The 22,216-nt window shown below is 40.1% G+C and overlaps 2 protein-coding genes across 8 annotated transcripts in view; one reads left to right on the plus strand and one right to left on the minus strand.

Annotated features, from left to right (window-relative positions):
- Positions 1-5,046, plus strand: part of LOC133657764 (inactive ubiquitin carboxyl-terminal hydrolase 54-like) — a 48,439-nt gene extending 43,393 nt beyond the window's left edge. For 6 of the 7 annotated variants that reach the window (XM_062059469.1, XM_062059467.1, XM_062059470.1 and 3 more), the window contains 5 exons: positions 157-1,835; positions 2,073-2,170; positions 3,471-3,566; positions 3,811-3,943; positions 4,035-5,046. In XM_062059469.1, coding sequence (XP_061915453.1) covers positions 157-1,835; positions 2,073-2,170; positions 3,471-3,566; positions 3,811-3,943; positions 4,035-4,462 — 2,434 coding nt within the window. In that variant the 3' untranslated portion in view covers positions 4,463-5,046. The remainder of the gene's footprint in view (positions 1-156; positions 1,836-2,072; positions 2,171-3,470; positions 3,567-3,810; positions 3,944-4,034) is intronic. The other variant, XM_062059473.1, reaches the window with a different exon arrangement.
- Position 5,047: 1 nt separating this feature from the next.
- Positions 5,048-22,216, minus strand: part of LOC133657765 (multimerin-2-like) — a 32,843-nt gene continuing 15,674 nt past the window's right edge. The window contains exons 5-11 of the mRNA XM_062059474.1: positions 18,567-19,916; positions 12,658-13,052; positions 8,214-8,393; positions 7,650-8,114; positions 7,236-7,587; positions 6,785-7,171; positions 5,048-6,714 (exon numbers count right to left, since the gene is read on the minus strand). Of these exons, the coding sequence (XP_061915458.1) occupies positions 6,398-6,714; positions 6,785-7,171; positions 7,236-7,587; positions 7,650-8,114; positions 8,214-8,393; positions 12,658-13,052; positions 18,567-19,916 (3,446 nt within the window). The 3' untranslated portion in view covers positions 5,048-6,397. The remainder of the gene's footprint in view (positions 6,715-6,784; positions 7,172-7,235; positions 7,588-7,649; positions 8,115-8,213; positions 8,394-12,657; positions 13,053-18,566; positions 19,917-22,216) is intronic.

A 22,216-nucleotide genomic window follows, 5' to 3' on the forward strand; every position in this document is an offset into this window, starting at 1 on the left:
CTGTCTGTCTCTCACTCGCTCTATGTCACTCTCTCTTTCTCTCTCTCTCTCTCTCTCTCTCTCTCTCTCTCTCTCTCTATGTCTCTCTCTCTCTCACTCCCTCTCATTCTCTTTCTCTCTCTCTCTCTCTAATGTTCTCTCTCTCTCTCTCCCCAGTGAAGAGCCTGTCTCGCAGCAAGTACTTCTGACACTGGACAGCCAATGGGCTTCCAAGCAGCACCATCAGGGCCTGCCTCTTCCTCCTCCTCCCTGCCACGTTGCGCTGCTCTCTCCCCCGACGGCCTCATCACCCGACGGCTCCACCCACAACGCCACCGTAACCGCCGACAGGGCCCTGCCCCCCAGTGTCAACACGCCCGCACCTGTTGGCGCCGGGTCACTTCCGGCTCGGGGTACTTTGGAACAGACACACCTGGCAGAGTCCACCTCGCTGAAACCGACCGAGGAGGTGGACACCGCCACCCGGTGGACCGGGACCCCGACACAAACCCCGCCCCCCAGCTGGTCACGTTCAGAAACCCCTGCACCCAATGCTGCCGCCAGGACTGACCTGGTGGAGGCGGAGTCCTGTCACATCCAACACACACAGGCCACGCCCCCTACCAGGAGCAGGTCTTGCCTACCTGAAGACCGTGGCATGAAAGCACCAATCACCTTGTCGCCCTCGCGCCCTCTGACCCCGCCTGCCCATGCCTCTTCCTACCCAGAGGGCAGCAGAAGTGTGCTGCCGGTGGAGCGCTGGGCACAAAACATCAGCAGATACTACAGCTCCCACAATGCACCTGGGTCTGACTACAGCTCCCACAATGCACTTGGGTTCACTGACAGCTCCCACAATGCACCTGGGTCTGACTACAGCTCCCACAATGCACCTGTATCCACTGACAGCTCCCACAATGCACTTGGGTCTGACTACAGCTTCCACAATGCACCTGTGTTCACTGACAGCTCCCACAATGCACCTGGGTCTGACTACAGCTCCCACAATGCACCTGTATTCACTGACAGCTCCCACAATGCACTTGGGTCTGACTACAGCTTCCACAATGCACCTGTGTTCACTGACAGCTGCCACAATGCACCTGGGCCCATCTACAGCTCCCACAATGCACCTGGGTTCACTGACAGCTCCCACAATGCACCTGGGTCTGACTACAGCTCCCACAATGCACCTGTGTTCACTGACAGCTCCCACAATGAACTTGGGTCTGACTACAGCTCCCACAATACACCTGTGTTCACTGACAGCTGCCACAATGCACCTGGGCCCATCTACAGCTCCCACAATGCACCTGTGTTCACTGACAGCTCCCACAATGCACTTGGGTCTGACTACAGCTTCCACAATGCACCTGTGTTCACTGACAGCTCCCACAATGAACTTGGGTCTGACTACAGCTCCCACAATGCACCTGTGTTCACTGACAGCTGCCACAATGCACCTGGGCCCATCTACAGCTCCCACAATGCACCTGTGTTCACTGACAGCTCCCACAATGCACCTGTGTTCACTGACAGCTCCCACAATGCACCTGGGTCCAACTACAGCTCCCACAATGCAACTGGGTCTGACTACAGCTCCCACAATACACCTCGGTCCGACTACAGCACCCACAATGCACCTGTGTCCGACTGCAGCTCCCACAATGCACCTGTGTCCGACTACAGCGCCCACAATGCACCTGGATCCTACTACAGCTCCCACAATGCACCTGGATCTGACTACAGCGCCCACAATGCACCTGTGTCTGAGCTGGACTGGCTGTACCAGAACAGCCTGATGACTCCCAGCATGCAACAGCTGGACTCACCTGTCAGCCTGCAACCCAGCAAAGGTCAAACTCCGCTTCTACTGGCTAGCTGGAAACTAACGTTACTGATTATTGATTAGTTATTGATTCCAACTGATACAAACAGTTATTGATTGTAACTGATAGAAAAAGTTATTGATTGTAACTGATAGAAACAGATAAAAATGGTTATTGATTCCAACCAATAGAAATGAAGAATTGGAGCTTATTGATCATGGCGTGCTATAAGTGAAAGTGAACTTGAGTTGTGTCGCCCTGCAGGACTGAAGAGGATCACGTCTGGATCGTGTCGCTCCAAAACACCAACGGCAGAGATGGAGAGACACGCCTACTCAACACCTGTACCTCTCACCACCAAGGTGCCTACACACTCATACTACTACTATGACATCATCAATTGTGATGTATGACACTATGAGTTGTAATCAGTGACATTGTGTATGACATCATTGACACCATGAACGACATTATGAATGGCATCACGTATAATACATGACTGACATCATGAATGTCATGTAAGATACCATGAATGACACTTAATGACATCATGAACGAGACCATGAATGACACCGTGTATGATACATGAATGACACCATGAATAACATCATTGACATATTGTATGACATCATGAAAGACCGTGAATGACATCATGAATGACACCGTGAAAGACATCTTGAAGTACAGAGTAAATGACACTATGAATGACCCAATGAATCACATCATGGACATATTGTATCACAATATGAAAGACTGAATGACATGTATGAACCTATGTATGTCATCATGAATGACACCATGTATGACATCATGAATGACACTATGTATGACACCATGAATGCGTCGTGTATGACACCATGAATGACATCATTGATATGATGTATGGCATCATTGACATATTGTATGACAGCATGAATGACACCGTGAATGACATCATTGACATATTGTATGACATCATGAAAGACCGTGAATGACATCATGAATTACACCGTGAATGACATCATGAAGGACAGAGTAAATGACACTATGAATGACCCAATGAATGACATAATTTTTGACACCATGAATGACATCATGAAAGACCTCATAGATATAATGTATGACATCATGTATGACACCATGAATGACATCATTTTTGACACCATGTATGACATCATGTATGACACTATGAATAACATTGTGTATAACACCATGAAGACATCATTGACATTGTATGACATCATGAAGGACCGTGCATGACATGAGTTACACCGTGAATGACATCATGAAGGACAGAGTAAATGACCCAATGAATGACATTGATATGTATGACATCATGAATGACATCTTTGACATAATGTATGACATCATGAAAGACCGTGAACGACATCATGTATGCCACCATGAATGACATCATGAAAGACTGTGTATGACATCATGAAGGACCGTGTATGACACCATGAATGACATGTATGACATCATGAATGACATCATTGATATAATGAATGACATGAATGACATCATGAATTACATGTATGACATCAAGTATGACACTGTATGACACCATGACTTACATGTATGACATGAATAGCACCATGTATGACATTGTGTATGACAGCATGTATGACGGCATGAATGACGTCATGTATGACACCATGAACAACATCATGTGTTGGTCGTCAGGTGGAAGACGAGAGCTACAGTGTGGAGAATTTGCGTCGCGTCACTCGCAGCCTCAGCAGCTCCGTCATGGCAACCGTTGGCCCCGCCCACAGCCGTGTAAGTGCAGCACATTCATGCCGTCACTTCGTGTTGCCGTGGCAGCAAGCATGGACATGACAAATGAAGTCCTGAATGTTTCCTCCATTTCATCACCTGACATCGCTGATGTCACGTGGTCACGTTAGAACGCCACTTCCTGTTTATGCTATCCACCAATCATATACTTTCTTTCATTTCACCTTTTTATTTGAATTCTTTCACATTTTTTTCTGTTTGTCTTCGTACCCCCCTCCAACCCCAGAACTCCTCCTCCCTCCCCCGTCACCTCCCCTCCTCCCACCTCCGTCACTACCGCCCTCCACCACAGCACACCCCCCCGCCACAGCACACCCCCCCGCCGACGTCACCGCCCCCCAGCACCCGGGGACTCCCAGGTAAACACCCCTGTTGCCCGACCACACCCTCCCTCGCCGTGTGAAGTGAAAATGAAAGTAAATGACGTCATCCTCTCACTCCTCCCTTCAGGACCTGGAAGGCGGACCCAGCAGGCGGCCATGTTTACTCCCGGCGGGCGCGAGGGAGTCGCCGTGAGTTACGCCACTCTTCCCCGCCCTCCTCGCCGAGCTCAGGCCGCTTCCTCCTCCACCTCCTCGCTCCCCAGGGGGGTCAGAGCCCCTCCCCCGGGGGGTCCGCAGAGTCTCTACGCCACCCTGTCCCGCCCCGCTCGCCAGCGTGAAATGCAGCCGTCGCCGGGGGCGGGAAGGGGGCGGAGCCACCCCCAGCCGCTGCGCCTGGACATGCCACCAGAGGGCGACTGGCGTAAGAGCGCCGCTCGCCTTCGCCAGACGCCCCCTCAGCTCTGCTCGCTGTGCCTTCAGCTTCCTGCCGAGCCGCCCCGCCCCTTTTGCGCGCCCTGCGCCGCCTACGTGGCTCGACGGCGCGCCGCCCGGTGACCACTGGATGAAAAGTCTGTTTGGAATGTGACACTTCCTGTGTAGCCTTTTATTTTCTTATGTGCCTACGTCAGCGTTTCCTCTCCACTTCCTGTTTGGACCTCAACAACGCCTCCTCTTCCCGGCTGACGGAGGAGAGGCAAAGTCAAGACTCTCGGCATAGAAGGAATTTAAAGTAGTTTTTTAGACGTTGCAGCTAATATTTAGCATGTTTTCCTCCTATATAACTCTGATGGACATAGAAATAGAAATATAGATCTTTAACGCTCGCTAACGTTAGCAAGACGCTTTGCTAGCAATTAGCATGAAAACTGTTTCCTTTAGCACCTCAGTGACCAACATTGAAACACGGTAGCGTAGTAGGCCAAAGTATTCATTAAAAGCACGACAGAGGTTATATTCAGCAAGTATATTTCATATTTTTACACGCAGTTTGAATATTTAATCACGTGACTTTTTGGCGTACCACTAGAGGGAGCCACAGTTAGAGAATGGCTGTTTTAATCCAGTCTGAAGATTTAATTTCTTCTATTTGTATTGCTTATTTTTCTACTCGTAGGATTGGCAATAAAATGTTTCTCGGAAGAAAAAAACAACGTCTTGTCAGTTTTCGTTTCAGCAAGATGATGTTGCATCTTTTATTGTTTACAAAACAGCAGCTTAGTTCATTATTTTTTATTTAAATATGCATTTGTACATAAATATCACAAGTCAAGCGTACATTTTTAGTATACATCAAAGGTCAGTTGATTTTATTTTTTACAGATAAAACATTTCAATAGAAGATGAATTGATCACTTTTCAGGTAAATATTATTCATTAGGAAAACGATTGGTAATTAATTTGAGTGCGTAAGTACGTACATGCAGTGCACTAAGTACTCGCATGTTGCACAATACGTTTGTGGAGACTTGGACATGTCGTTAAGTTGCCCGATCTTTCTGCTCAAACAACTTCCTGTCGTGTACAAATATTACAAAAATAATGTGCATTCAAAGCATTTGGAAATGCTAAAATCGTTTACAAAAAAACGTAGTACTTTTATTTTGAAAGTGTAGTTGTCGATTATTGGCGGTTAAGAAACGTAAACCGGGGACCGGAAGTTGCCGAGTTTGGGCGCCAACAGATCGGGCAGTGACAACAAAACAACTTTTGGTTGCGTAGAAGAAGCAGAAAACTTAAATAATGGCGGCTGGTAAGCAACTGGTCCGTATATGTCTGTTTTGAGCTTGGAACAGAAAAACAATTGAACATAAGAATCCGCTTTCCCCAGAAACGTTATCCAAATTTATCATTACCATGAATGAAGACAAAGTAGACAAACAGCGGTGTCAGTGTCGTCAAAACATGTTTGTGGTGTTGAAGAATTCTATTTTTTAACGTCCTGAGACATGGAAAGTGACATATTTTATTGTTTCTATATTGAGCAGGCAAAAGTCGCTCTTCTTCTTCTGCTGTTGTTCATCCGGGTCACCAAAAGACGAGGTAACGGAAAAGAGACACTGCGCATGTGCAATCTACCATATGTGAAACATTACACAGGAAATGGAGAAAATAGTTTTCCACTTGCTCTTTTAATTCCAATTTTTTTAAACGCATTAATAAATCCTTTATTTTTTATTATCAAACCAAAAAACGAGGAAAATTTATTTTTATGTTAAATTATTTCTCTATTCCAAACCCAAAACGGACGTACACGGACCAAAACTGTTGGTGATGGAAGTGTAGGGACGAGATTGGATGTGGGACACAGGAAGTAAGTACACATGGTACACACACAGTGTACTTACTCAAGTGTACTGACAGAAGTGTTGTTGTGTTTGAAGTGGTTATGTTAGCTTCCTCGTGTTAGCATGCTACGTTCGGTCATTCGCTCCACGAGTGACTTCCCGCGCCATCTTCTTGTCTTTACCTCCTGATTGGCTCACAGCGCCCTCAGGTGTCACGGCGTAACAACAGCGCCGCAAAGGCGTCTCCTGACTCCGCCCACTCCCCGCCCCTTATCTCCAGTCTAAGCTCCTCCCCCCTCCTGAGCCTCAGGTGGGCGGTGCGAGGCCGTGACGGCGCCCCCTGCTGCCGGAGCGGCTTCCTCAGCGCCCTCATGTCCGTCGCGAGCGTGAAGACGTAGACGCCGTCCCCCCCGCTGCGGCGGACCAAGTTTCCTCTGTCGAGAGACGCATCAGACATTCTGAGAGGGGAGGCGGCCCGCGGCGGCATCGTGGCGTGTGATTGGCTGAGAGCGGCGGGGACGTCTGTGGAGAGAATGAAGGCGGACATGTTTGGAGACGATTGACAGCCGGTGGCGACATCCCGGCGCCTCACCTCCAGCCCGCCTCCTGCTGCGACGGCGCCCTCCTCGCTCCTTCTTCCTGCCGAGCAGCCGCCACACCTGGTCCAGCTCCAGCGTGGCGTGGCTCCGCTCCAGCACGTCGGCGTTGCTGAAGACGCTCTTGAACGTCCTCAGGTGTTCCTCCAGTCCTCTCTTCAGCCGCGCCACCTCCGTGTGCAGCGTGGCTTCCTCGCCAGCGGGCGGCGCCCCTCCCACAAGGCGCGGGCAGCAGGGTTCCTCTTGCGGCATCTTCAGCTTCGGCTCGTCGACGCTCCTCTCCATCTTCCGCGGGTCTCCGGCGTCTCCGCCCCCCGCGCCTTGCTCCCTGGACGCCAACCAGGGAGACGGCTCGTCCGCGGGGGGAACTTCCTGCCCGCCCCCTGCGCCAATGAGCACAACTTGTTAACCACAGTTAACCGGATGATAGCGTGGGCGGGTTGTTACCTATCAACCAGCTGAGACTGAGGTTGTGTCCTTGGATCTGCTCCTGCAGGAACCTCAGCTGCTCCTTGAGGGCGGGTATGGAGTGGGCCTCCTGGTCCTGGAGGGGCCACTCCAGGAACTCCAGCACCTCCTCGCCCAGCAGGAGCTCCAGCACGTCGCTGTGGCGAATGGCGTCCTTCAGCAGGGAGTTGAAGGACCCCGACAGGCGCTTCATCTCGTCCGTCCGCTTCCTGTCCGCCTCCTTCAGGCGCGACACCTCCGCAGCCGCCTCCTCCAGACTGCTGCCCAGCCGAGCCAGGGTCACGTCCAAGGTCCTGGTCCTGGTCTGGTGTGAGACCAGAGACTCCATGGCCTGCCAGATGCGAAAGACGACGTTGAAGGTTGTGGTCCTAGGAGATCCCAATGTCGGCTCACCTGCTGGAGGCCTCGTTGAACCGCCTCCACCGCCGGCTCCCAGTCACTGGCCCCGACCCACTGCCCCGTCCCGGCCTGTTTGTCTTCGTCCAGAGCTAGCCGGTTCTCATTGGCCAGCTCCGTCACGTTGGCCACGCCCCTCTCCAGCGTGGCCACGGCGTCCTTGAGGCGGAGACAGTCGCAGTGGCCGGAGGCGTTGTGTTTGTAGAGGACGGTGTACAGGTAGTCCACGTCCACGTCCATCTCCTGCAGACGGCGCCCCTGCTGGCTCACGTTTTCCGCCAGCTCGCCCACCTGACTCAGCACCGCCACCTTGGCCGCCTCCACTTCCAGACCCGTCTCCATGAACTGGACCTGGCTGGTCCTCGCCGTCTGGTTGATGCGCTCGCCCAGCGCCTTCAAGTCCCGCTTCAGCTGCTGGACGCCGCCCGCCGTCGCCTCCACGTCCTCCATCAGCCCGCCCACCTGACCACAGGAGACAAGTCTGCTTTATCCCCGCCCTCGGGAAGTGTTTTCTGGACGCAATGACACCGGCGGCCTGTGGAGGGCGCCGGAGGAGCAAACCTTGACTGTGTTGTTGACCACCGTGTTGTCCAGACGCTCGATGGCCTCCCACACTGCAGGGGACGGCTGCACCGCCAGCGGGGGCCACTCTAGCTGCCCCTCGTCCTGGTCCTGGTCCTGGTCCTGGTCCTGGTGCTGTTTCATCTCAGCCAGTGTAGCGTTCATGGCCTGCAGGCTGATCTGAACAAGTACCGTACTCGTTTAGGAAGCATACGTTTTTAAAAGTACTAGTTTGAGAAGTACTAGTTTAAAGTAGTTGAAGTAATAGGGGAAAACATTTTAGTTTAAGAAGTACGAGTTTAGAGTAGTTGAAGTAATAGGGAAAAAATACTAGTTTGAGAAGTACGAGTTTATAGTAGTTGAAGTAAGTGGGAAAAATACCAGTTTGAGAAGAACTAGTTTAAAGTAGTTGAAGTAATAGGCGAAAAAACTAGTTTAAGAAGTACAAGTTTAAGTAGTTTTAAGTAAAAGGGAAAATAACTAGTTTGAGAAGTATTAGTTTAAAGTAGTTGAAGTAAGAAGGAAAAATACCAGTTTGAGAAGAACTAGTTTAAAGTAGTTGAAGTAATAGGGGAAAAAACTAGTTTAAGAAGTACAAGTTTAAAGTAGTTTCAAGTAAAAGGGGAAAAAAGACTAGTTTGAGAAGTAATAGTTTAAAGTAATTGAAGTAAGAAGGAAAAAAATACTAGTTTGAGAAGTACTAGTTTAAAGTAGATGTAGTAATAAGGAAAAAATACAAGTTTGAGAAGTACTAGTTTAAAGTAGATGTAGTAATAAGGAAAAAATACAAGTTTGAGAAGTACTAGTTTAAAGTAGATGTAGTAATAAGGAAAAAATACAAGTTTGAGAAGTACTAGTTTAAAGTAGTTGAAGTAATAGGGGAAAAAACTAGTTTAAGAAGTACAAGTTTAAAGTAGTTTCAAGTAATAGGGGAAAAACAGTAGTTTGAGAAGTACTAGTTTAAAGTAGTTGAAGTAATAGGGAACAAATACTTGTTTAAGAAGTACGAGTTTAAAGTAGTTGAAGTAATAGGGGATAAACTAGTTTAAGAAGTACTACTTTAAAGTAGTTTCAAGTAAAAGGGAAAAAGACACTAGTTTGAGAAGTAATAGTTTTAAGTAGTTGAAGTAAGAGGAAAAAATACTAGTTCAAGAAGTACTTGTTTAAAGTAGTTGAAGTAATAGGGAAACAATACTAGTTTGAGAAGTACGAGTTTAAATTAGTTGAAGTAAGTGGGAAAAATACTAGTTTGAGAAGAACTAGTTTAAAGAAGTTGAAGTAATAGGGGAAAAAAGTAGTTTAAGAAGTACGAGTTTAAAGTAGTTTCAAGTAAAAGGGAAAAAAACACTAGTTTGAGAAGTAGTAGTTTAAAGTAGTTGAAGTAAGAAGGAAAAAATACTAGTTTGAGAAGTACTGGTTTAAAATAGTTGAAGTAATAAGGAAAAAATACTACTTTGAGAAGTACTGGTTTAAAGTAGTTGAAGTAAGAGGGAAAAAAAATTAGTTTAAGAAATACGAGTTTAAAGTAGTTGAAGTAATAGGGAAAAATACTAGTTCAAGAAGTACTTGTTTAAAGTAGTTGAAGTAATAAGGAAAAAATACTAGTTTGAGAAGTACTAGTTTAAAGTAGTTGAAGTAATAGGGAAAAAATACTAGTTTGAGAAGTACGAGTTTAAAGTAGTTGAAGTAAGTGGGAAAAAATACTAGTTCAAGGCGTACTTGTTTAAAGTAGTTGAATTAATAGGGAAAAAATACTAGTTTGAGAAGTACAAGTTTAAAGTAGTTGAAGTAATAGGGGAAAAAAAGTAGTTTGAGAAGTACGAGTTTAAAGTAGTTGAAGTAATAGGGAAACAAATACTAGTTTAAGAAGTACTAGTTTAAAGTAGTTGAAGTAATAGGGAAAAAATACTAGTTTGAGAAGTACAAGTTTAAAGTAGTTGAAGTAATAGGGAAAAAAAGTAGTTTAAGAAGTACGAGTTTAAAGTAGTTGAAGTAATAGGGAAACAAATACTAGTTTAAGAAGTACGAGTTTAAAGTAGCTGAAGTAATAGGGAAAAATACTAGTTTAAGAAGTACTAGTGTAAAGTAGTTGAAATAATAGGGAAAAATACTAGTTTGAGAAGTAATAGTTTAAAGTAGTTGAAGTAATAGGGAAAAATACTAGTTTGAGAAGTAGTAGTTTAAAGTAGTTGAAGTAATAGAGAAACAAATACTAGTTTAAGAAGTACAAGTTTAAAGTAGTTGAAGTAATAGGGAAAAAATACTAGTTTGAGAAGTACTAGTTTAAAGTAGTTGAATAATAGGGAAAAAACTAGTTTGAGAAGTACTAGTTTAAAAAGTAATGATTGAAAAATACTAGTTTAAGAAGTACTAGTTGAAATAATTTAAGACGTAATGGGGAAAAATCACTAGTTTAAAAAGTACTAGTGAAAAATTATTAATGAAAAAAGTACTTGTTTAAATAGTATTTTTTTTAGTATAAGTACCAAATACTAATGAAAAAAGTAATACAGAAAAAAGTATTATTAAAAAAACACGAGTTTAAAATCTACAACTGTACAAAGTATTAGTAAAAAAGTACTTATATAAAAGTACATAAAACGTAGCAATAAAAAGTAAAATTATAGGGTAAAAAACGACTGAAAAATAGGGGTATAAAAATAGTATACATATTTGTTTGTTATTTGTGTAAAATGTACGAGTACAAATGTTTTGCATAAAATGTAGTAATAAAAATGTACTTGTGTTAAAAATGATAGCGTAAAAAATATGTATAAAACAGTACAAATACTTGCAACAAGTAGTATTACAAATATGATGGTAAAAAGTACTAATAGAAAATTACAGTTTAAAAAGTAGTAGTGAAAAAAGAGAAGTACTGCAGTAATGTAAAGAGTCAAAGAAGTAGTAGTAGAGTTGTATTGCAGTAATGTAAGAGTGAAAGAAGTAGTACTGCAGTAGAGAAGTATTGCAGTAATATAAGAGATGTAGAAGTAGTACTGCAGTAGAGAAGTATTGCACTAATGTAAGCGTTAAAGAAGTAGTACTGCAGTCAAAGTATTACAGTAATGTAAGAGTTAAATAAGTAGTACTGCAGTAGAAAAGTATTACAGTAATGTAAGAGATGTAGAAGTAATACTGCAGTAGAAGTATTACAGTAATGTAAGAGTTAAATAAGTAGTACTGCCGTAGAAGAGTATTACAGTAATTTAATAGATGTAGAAGTAGTACTGCAGTAGAGAAGTATTGCAGTAATGTAAGAGTGAAATAAGTAGTAGTGCAGTAGAGAAGTATTGCAGTAATGTAAGAGATGAAGAAGTAGTACTGCATTAGAGAAGTATTGCAGTAATATAAGAGATGTAGAAGTAGTACTGCAGTAGAGAAGTATTGCAGTAATGTCAGAGATGTAGAAGTAGTACTGCAGTAGAGAAGTATTGCAGTAATGTCAGATGTAGAAGTACTACTGCAGTAGAGAAATATTGCAGTAATGTCAGAGATGTAGAAGTAGTACTGCAGTAGAGAAGTATTGCAGTAATGTCAGATGTAGAAGTAGTACTGCAGTAGAGAAATATTGCAGTAATGTAAGAGATGTAGAAGTAGTACTGCAGTAGAGAAGTATTGCAGTAATGTAAGAGATGTAGAAGTAGTACTGCATTAGAGACGTATTGCAGTAATGTCAGAGATGTAGAAGTAGTACTGCAGTAGAGAAGTATTGCAGTAATGTAAGAGATGTAGAAGTAGTACTGCATTAGAGACGTATTGCAGTAATGTCAGAGATGTAGAAGTACTACTGCAGTAGAGAAATATTGCAGTAATGTCAGAGATGTAGAAGTAGTACTGCAGTAGAGAAGTATTGCAGTAATGTCAGATGTAGAAGTAGTACTGAAGTAGAGAAATATTGCAGTAATGTAAGAGATGTAGAAGTAGTACTGCAGTAGAGAAGTATTGCAGTAATGTAAGAGATGTAGAAGTAGTACTGCAGTAGAGAAGTATTGCAGTAATGTCAGAGATGTAGAAGTAGTACTGCAGTAGAGAAGTATTGCAGTAATGTCAGAGATGTAGAAGTAGTACTGCAGTAGAGAAGTATTGCAGTAATGTAATAGATGAAGAAGTAGTACTGCACTAGAGAAGTATTGCAGTAATGTCAGAGATGTAGAAGTAGTACTGCAGTAGAGAAGTATTGCAGTAATGTCAGAGATGTAGAAGTAGTACTGCAGTAGAGAAGTATTGCAGTAATGTCAGAGATGTAGAAGTAGTACTGCAGTAGAGAAGTATTGCAGTAATGTCAGAGATGTAGAAGTAGTACTGCAGTAGAGAAGTATTGCAGTAATGTCAGAGATGTAGAAGTAGTACTGCAGTACTTCACTACTGCAGTAGAGAAGTATTGCAGTAGTGTCAGAGATGTAGAAGTAGTACTGCAGTACTTCTCTACTGCAGTACTGACCTGCAGCATCTTGTGATGTCTTTTCAGTTTGAGGTCGACGTCGGTCTTGAAGCTGCTGATGTTGTAATGCAGCATTGCATGCTGGGAGTGCAGCCTTCCTTCCACCTCCCTCTGATGGACGTCCATCTGTCGCTGCAGCGCCACCATCTGGTGGAGCACTTCGGCGCCCGGCCGCTCCTCCTCCTCCTCCTTCTCCTCCTCCGCCTCCTGCTGGCCGCTCTTCAGCTGGGCAACATCGCCCGCCAAGGTGCCAACCTGCTGACTCAGCAGCGCCAACGAGCGGTTGAAGCCGTCCAGCAGCGGCTGCAGCTGAGACATGAGCAGCGCCATCATGTGGGGGACAGGCAGCACTGCAGGCACCTCAGTGTAGGTCAGCACCTCCGCCTCAGACACACCTGCAACCATACACATACCTGACATGTGCATATTCATCATAGACACACACACACACACACATATATATATATATATATATATATATATATATATATATATATATATATATATATATATATATATATATATATATATATATATATATATATTTATGTGTATGTGTATGTATGTATATATATATATATATATATATATATTTATGTGTATGTATGTATGTATATATATATATATTTATGTGTATGTATGTATGTATGTATATATATATATATATATATGTATTTATGTGTATGTATGTATGTATATATATATATTTATGTGTATGTATGTATGTATATATGTATATATATATATATATATATATATATATATATAGACATATATATATATATATATACATACATATATATATATGCATGTGTATATATATATATATACATATATAGTATGTATGTATATATACTGTGTATGTATGTATACGTATGTATGTATGTATGTATATGTGTGTGTATATGTGTATATATATGCATATACATATGTATGTATGTATACATATGTAAGTATGTATGTATATGTGTGTGTATATGTGTATATATATGCATATACATATGTATGTATGTATGTATACATATGTAAGTATGTATGTATACGTATGTAAGTATGTATGTATATGTGTATATATGTATATACATATGTATGTATACGTATGCAAGTATGTATGTATATGTGTATATATATGTATATACATATGTAAGTATGTATGTATATATATATGCATAGACATGTGTGTATTTATGTGTATGCATGTAAATATATATGTATTTATATGAATATATATACATATATGTATGTATATATGTATACATATATACATGTTATTTATATGTACATTATATACAAACATATCTTATACATACGATATATGCAAAATATATATGTACGTTATATGCATATTAATCCTACATATGTACGTTATATGCGTATAGAGCTTGTATATGTATGTGTATGTATATATGTATATATATATGTGTGTATATATATATATTGTGTATGTATGTATACGTGTGTTTATATATATTGCATATATATGTATATACATATGTAAGTATGTATGTATATGTGTGTATAAATGCATATACGTATGTGTGTATTTATGTGTATGCATGTAAATATATATGTATTTATATGAATATATATACATACATGTATATATATGTATACATATATATGTGTTAGTTATATGTACATTATAAACAAATAAATCATATATATACGATATATGCAAAATATATATGTACGTTATATGCATATTAACCATACATATGTACGTTATATGCGTATAGAGCTTATATATGTATATTATTTGCAAATTAAACGTGTATATATGTACGTTATATGCAAAATAATGTTATGTATGTTATATGCAAATTAATCTTATGTACATTATATACTTATTAATCCTATATATGTTCATTAAATGCATAACAATTTTGTAGATGTACATTATATGCATATTAATGATATTTATATGTACATCATATGCATATTAGTGTTAATTATATGCACATTATATGCATATTAATATTATTTATATGTACGCCATATGCAAATTAATCTTATATATGTACAGTAAACATGACATGAAAGTTGTGACAACAGGACTGAGAATCAAAGTACAAAATATTTGACAAAAACACAAACTAATGCTGTGTCCCAATTGGAGCACTTGTGTACTTGCACTAGTAATATAGTACACAGTGTACTTATTAAAGTGTACTTGCACTAATTCTTTAGTACACAGTGTACTTATTGAAGTGTACTTTCACTACTACTTTAGTACACAGTGTACTTTTTGAGATGTACTTGCACTAGTACTTTAGTACAAAGTGTAATTATTGAAGTGTACTTGCACTACTACTTTAAGACACAGTGTACTTATTAAGGTGTAGTTGCACTAGTACTTTAGTACACAGTGTACTTATTGAAGAGTGTACTCATTGAGGTGTACTTTCACTAGTACTGTAGTACAAAGTGTAATTATTGCAGTGTACTTGCACTAGTACTTTAGTACACAGTGGGCTTATAGAAGTATACTTGCACTAGTACTTTAGTACACAGTGTACTTATCAAAGTGTACTTGCACTAGTACTTTAGTACACAGTAAACTTATCGAAGTGTAGTTGCACTAGTACTTTAGTACAAAGTATACTTATCGAAGTGTACTTGCACTAGTACTTTAATACACAGTGTACTTATCGAAGTGTACTTGCACTTGTATTTTAGTACACAGTGTACTTGCACAAGTACTTTAGTACACATTATACTTATCGAATTGTAATTGCACTAATACTTTAGTACACATTACACTTATCGAAGTATACTTGCACTAATACTTTAGTACACAATGTACTTATCAAAGTGTACTTCCCATGATTCATAGCTGCACGTGTCCCATCAGGACAGTCTAAAAGTTCTGCTGCTTCTTCAAAAGCCAAACAGGAAGTCCAACACGCAGGAAGTCGCTTGTCCGCCGACATCAAACGTTTTGCTGTGACCACCTGAGGACAAGGACCTCAGTGTGTTCATGCAAGGGGACTGGGAGGTCAGAGGTCACAGGAAGTAGGAAGGGGCGGGGCATGATGAGGCTGTCAGCCACCAATGTTTCTATCTAATGAATGTCAACGTGATTTACGGGCAACTTCCTGTCGGCACAACCAAACTTTGTGTGTCCTCTACGTCCTCAAGGACTTATAATTATAATTATTAGTAATATATTTATGTTGATATATTACTTATAATATCTGACTTTATTAGTAACATATTTATGTTGTTATATTACTTTTAATGTCTGACTTTATTAGTAATATATTTATGTTGATATATTACTTATAATGTCTGACTTTATTAGTAATATATTTATGTTGTTATATTACTTTTAATGTCTGACTTTATTAGTAATATATTTATGTTGATGTATTACTTATAATGTCTGACTTTATTAGTAATATATTTATGTTGTTATATTACTTTTAATGTCTGACTTTATTAGTAATATATTTATGTTGATGTATTACTTATAATGTCTGACTTTATTAGTAATATATTTATGTTGATATACTACTTATGTCTGACTTTATTAGTAATATATTTATGTTGATATATTACTTATAATGTCTGACTTTATTAGTAATATATTTATGTTGATATACTACTTATGTCTGACTTTATTAGTAATATATTTATGTTTATATATTATATCTGACTTTATTAGTAACATATTTATGTTGATATATTTCTTATAATGTCTGACATTATTAGTAATATATTTATGTTGATATATTACTTATGATGTCTGACTTTATTAGTAATATATTTATGTTGATATATTGTATCTGACTTTATTAGTAATATATTTATGTTGATGTATTGCTTATAATGTCTGACTTAATTAGTAATATATTTATGTTGATGTATTACTTACATCTGACTTTATTAGTAATATATTTTTTTATATATTACTTATGTCTGACTTTATTATTAATATATATATATATATATTGATATATTACTTATGTCTGACTTCATTAGTAATATATTTATGTTGATATATTACTTATGTCTGACTTTATTAGCAATATATTTATGTTTATACATTACTTATATCTGACTTTATTAGTATCATATTTATGTTGATATATTACTTATAAAGTCTGACTTTATTAGTAATATATTTATGTTGTTATATTATTCATAATGTCTGACTTTATTAGTAATATATTTATGTTGTTATATTACTTACAATGTCTGACTTAGTAATATATTTATGTTGATGTATTACTTATGATGTCTGACTTAATTAATAATATATTTATGTTGATGTATTACTTACATCTGACTTTATTAGTAATGCATTATTGATATATTACTTGTGTCTGACTTTATTAGTAATATATTGATGTTAATATATTACTTATGTCTGACTTTATTAGTAACATATTGATGTTGATATATTACTTATGTCTGACTTTATTAGTAATATATTTATGTTGATATACGGTCATGCGTTTTCTTTTCTTTTTGTGTGTAAATGTGTATGATTGTTATATATGTATAATTTGTACTGTACTGTCACACAAAATGGTTATTGCTTGAGGGTTGATTATATGGCCGAAATAAACTTATTTCATTCATTCATTCATATATTACTTATAATATCTGACTTTATTAGTAATATATTTATGTTGTTATATTACTTTTAATGTCTGACTTAATTAGTAATATATTTATGTTGATATATTACTTATGTCTGACTTTATTAGTAATATATTTATGTTGATATATTACTTATAATGTCTGACTTAATTAGTAATATATTTATGTTGATATACTACTTATGTCTGACTTTATCAGTAATATATTTATGTTGATATACTACTTGTGTCTGACTTTATTAGTAATGTATCTATGTTGATATATTACTTATTATGTCTGGCTTTATTAGTAACATATGTATGTTCATATATTACTTATAATGTCTGACTTTATTAGTAACATGTTTATGTTGATATATTACTTATGTCTGACTTAATTATTAATTAATTTATGTCAATATATTACTTATAATGTCTGACTTAATTGATAATATATGTTGATATATTACTAATACCTGACTTTATTAGTAATATATTTATGTTGATACATTGCTTATAATGTCTGACTCAATTAGTAATATATTTATGTTGTTATATTACTTATAATGTCTGACTTTATTAGTAATATATTTATGTTGATGTATTACTTATAATGTCTGACTTTATTAGTAACATATTTATGTTGATTTATTACTAATAATAACTTTATGAGTAATATATCAACATCTTTATGTTGATATGTTTCTATATTTCTTTGTTTATGTTGGTGTTTGTAGTCGTCATGTTGACAAGCTGTGTGGGCGTGTCTTAGGGCGTTGACATTAACTGTCTCATAAGTTTGATGAAGACTAAAAAAAAGCCATCTAGGCTCCTTGAACACTCGAGAAGGCTTTTTAGCCGCCACAGGAAGTCAGCGTTCAAACAGGATGTGATGGATAAAAAGCAGGAAGTATGAAATAAAAACCAGATAAGGAGGAAAAAGTCCCTGGGAGGATGATGTCATGGCGGTCTATCGCCGTGGTCAAAGGTCTGGGGGGTGTGTGAGGGGGAAACAAACACAGGAAGTGATGTCATTTACCTCACACACACACACATTTTATGGAGACCTGTTGTCTAGATATTGGACCTGTCACACCTACTGGACCTCACCAGTCCAGGAGTATAAGAACTAACATACTTCCTGCTGCGGAAATCCTCTCTTTCTTCTGTGTGCTAGTGTGTGTGTGTGTGTGTGTGTGTGTGTGTAAGTGTGTGTGTGTAATTGTGTGTGTGTAAGTGTGTGTGTGTCGTGGTGACTGGACAGATTGTTCAATCTTCATGTACTGTGAGAGTAATGTCGTACTTCAAAAAAAAGTTTACACTCACCAGGAAGGAGGTCCTGGCCATGTGTGATGGAGGTATGCTGGACTTGGTCCTGATTCTGGACACGGATAGGATGCTTAGCGTGGTCCTGATTCTGGACATTGATAGGATGCTGGACGTGGTCCTGATTCTGGACATTGATAGGATGCTGGACGTGGTCCTGATTCTGGACATTGATAGGATGCTGGACTTGGTCCTGATTCTGGACATTGATAGGATGCTGGACGTGGTCCTGATTCTGGACGTGGATAGGATGCTGGACGTGGTCCTGATTCTGGACATTGATAGGATGCTGGACGTGGTCCTGATTCTGGACGTGGATAGGATGCTGGACGTGGTCCTGATTCTGGACATTGATAGGATGCTTAGCGTGGTCCTGATTCTGGACATTGATAGGATGCTGGACTTGGTCCTGATTCTGGACATTGATAGGATGCTGGACATGGTCCTGATTCTGGACATTGATAGGATGCTTAGCATGGTCCTGATGAAGGACGCGACTGGGATGTTGGACATGGTCCTGATTCTGGAGACGCATAGGATGCTGGACTTGGTCCTGATTCTGGACATTGATCGGATGCTGGACATTGATAGGATGCTGGACTTGGTCCTGATTCTGGACACGGATGGGATGTTGGATATGGTCCTGATTCTGGACACGGATAGGATGTTGGACTTGGTCCTGATTCTGGACATTGATTGGATGCTGAACATTGATAGGATGCTGGACTTGGTCCTGATTCTGGACACGGATGGGATGTTGGACATGGTCCTGATTCTGTACACTGATAGAATGCTGGACTTGGTCCTGATTCTGGACATGGATGGGATGTTGGATATGGTCCTGATTCTGTACATGGATTGGATGTTGGACATTGATAGGATGCTGGGCTTGGTCCTGATTCTGGACACGGATGGGATGTTGGACATTGATAGGATGCTGGACTTGGTCCTGATTCTGGACACGGATGGGACGTTGGACATGGTCCTGATTCTGGACATGGATTGGTTGTTGGACATTGATAGGATGCTGGACTTGATCCTGATTCTGGACACGGATGGGATGTTGGACATGGTCCTGATTCTGGACATGGTCCTGATTCTGTACGTGGATTGGATGCTGGGTGTGGTCCTGATGCTGGACATGGTCTTGATTCTGGACATGGATGTGGTGCTGGTCCTGATGAGGGACGCGACTGGGATGCTGGGTGTGTTCACTGTTGGGTACGTGGGCCCCATGGTGATTGTGGGCGGGGCTTGTGTCATTGCGCTGGTTGACATGGTGTGGTGTGTTGACTGACCCCTGGTGGTCGTTCTGCTCCCCGTCGGGGTCTCCTCGCCGCTGCTGCACGCCTGAAAGAGAGTCATGTGACGATTAGGTCGTGAACTCTACTTGGGTCTGGCGGATAAAGTCCAGATGTGGACGGACAGGACTGACGGTGGAAAACCTCCACGACAGTCTGGTTTTAATGGTGTAAGTGACAAGTGTCCAAAGTCTTTCCTAGACCATCGAGTGTGGTAAGTGTCCATCACTGCACACTCAGCATTATAAGTGTACTGGTACTGACAGTGTACTACTACTCAGTATACTTCACTTTCACTATGTTGTTGGACACAATATTAGGAACACCTGGTCGTTATATTTGTGTGTGTGTGTACTTCCTGTCTTTGTCAGGGCCGATGATGTCATGACTCTTCAGTCATTTGTCGAGGCTTTCGCTTTCGCTTTCCCAAACATGAGGAGACGTTATGACGACATTGAACACAAGTCACACAGGTGTCAAACTCAAGGCCCAAGGGCCACAACTGGTCCGCAACAACATTTGAAGTGGCCCGCCAAAGCCTGGACAAAATATGCGTCAATAAAGTACTTCATTTTTTTACATTTTATTTAATGAAATGCATTCGTTCTTTCAATTTTGACAAAAAAACCCCACATTTTTAAAACTATTTCACCATCTGATCATGCCAAATATCACATTGTATCACCGTAAATTCCGGTCTACAAGCCGCTACTTTATTCCTACGCTTTGAACCCTGCGGCTTATAAAACGGTGCGGCTAATTTACGGACTTTTCTTCTCTGACGGCCATAATGCAAATAGTTTTCATGAAACACATGCAAAGACACTTAAAAGGGGTGTTATTGTTTGTGCTAAGGCGCCATCTTTTGGACGAGTTTGCTCCCTGCAGGTGCTGCTGGGTGGATGCGTGCAAGTATTTCCTGCTGTTTAAAGCTTTGAACCGGCAGTACAAGTGCTGTCCCATCTTCCTTGCATTTCTACTTCATTTACAATATAACTAAAACAATTCGTACTCGCTAAATCGTCCCATGTGTAGGAGTGTTTACATGCATATTTGTACGTGCTATCGTAATGTAATCAAGCTACGTTTACGAGGGTCTTTGTTAGTATTATTAACTTAAACTGGCATTCTTTTTGTATTGTTTCAGTTTCACAAATTCTTCAGTAAATTCACCAAAACGTCACAGTGGAGTTATTGAGTCTGTTTAGCTGATTGGAGAGCTAGCTTGCGCAGCTAGTGGGTCCATGACGATGACTTCCGTTTTGTTTGATCAGCCGTTTTACTGCCGCGTTACAGACACCGTTTGGAAACAATTAAGTTATGTAAATAAACATTTACAGAATATTTCTGTGTAAATAACTCATTTCACAACGTATGTATCTGCGACTTATAGTCCGGTGTGGCTAATATATGGAAAATATTTTTTTGCTTTTAAATTGAGTGCGGCTTATATACCGCTGCGCTGTATAGTCGGGAAAATACAGTATATTGTAATAAATAAATACATATCTGCTTGTCACCTAGACTTATGGTTTCAAAGCCAGTTATCCATCAATTTGTAGATAAAAATATATTGATGAAATGCATGGCAACTAATAATATCATGAGGTGATTAGGGATGTCCAATAATATCAGCCTGCCGATATTATCGGCCGATAAATGCGTTAAAATGTAATATCGGAAATTATCGGTATCGTTTTTTTATTATCGGTATCGTTTTTTTTTTTTTTTAATTAAATCAACATAAAAAACACAAGATACACTTACAATTAATGCACCAACCCAAAAAACCTCCCTCCTCATTCACACAAAAGGGTTGTTTCTTTCTGTTATTAATATTTGTCATGTCTGTGATTATGTTTTGTTTTAGTCATGTTCGGATTTGGTTTTGGACTTTTTGTGCACTTTTATTTGTCACCATAGCAACCATTAGTTTCACCTGGTTCACATTGTCATGTCACGCACCTGTTTTCACTGATCATGTCACTATATAAGCTTTTCTGTTTCTGTTGTTCATCCTGGCGACATCACATTCATGCTCCACATTTATGATCTGCACCCTTTATGATCACGCTTCTTCATGCCATGTTCACAGTTCCTTGTCACGTAAGTTTTTGTTTAATGTTCATAGTTCTCCGCCATTGTGCGCGCCTTTTGTTTTCCTAGTCAAGTTTTTTACCTCCGCTGTGAGCGCCTTTTGTTTATACCCTTTTGAGCCTTTTGAGTTTAAATATTAAAACATGTCCTCACCTGCACGTCATGTCCAGTTAAGTTGCTTTGCACCACGGAAAAACAATCCACGCCAAGGACCAAATCGTGACAGATGTCGCCAGCAATCCGTTTTTCCGC

Source organism: Entelurus aequoreus, linkage group LG09, assembly GCF_033978785.1.
Source record: "Entelurus aequoreus isolate RoL-2023_Sb linkage group LG09, RoL_Eaeq_v1.1, whole genome shotgun sequence".
NCBI classification, from domain to species: Eukaryota; Metazoa; Chordata; class Actinopteri; order Syngnathiformes; family Syngnathidae; genus Entelurus; species Entelurus aequoreus.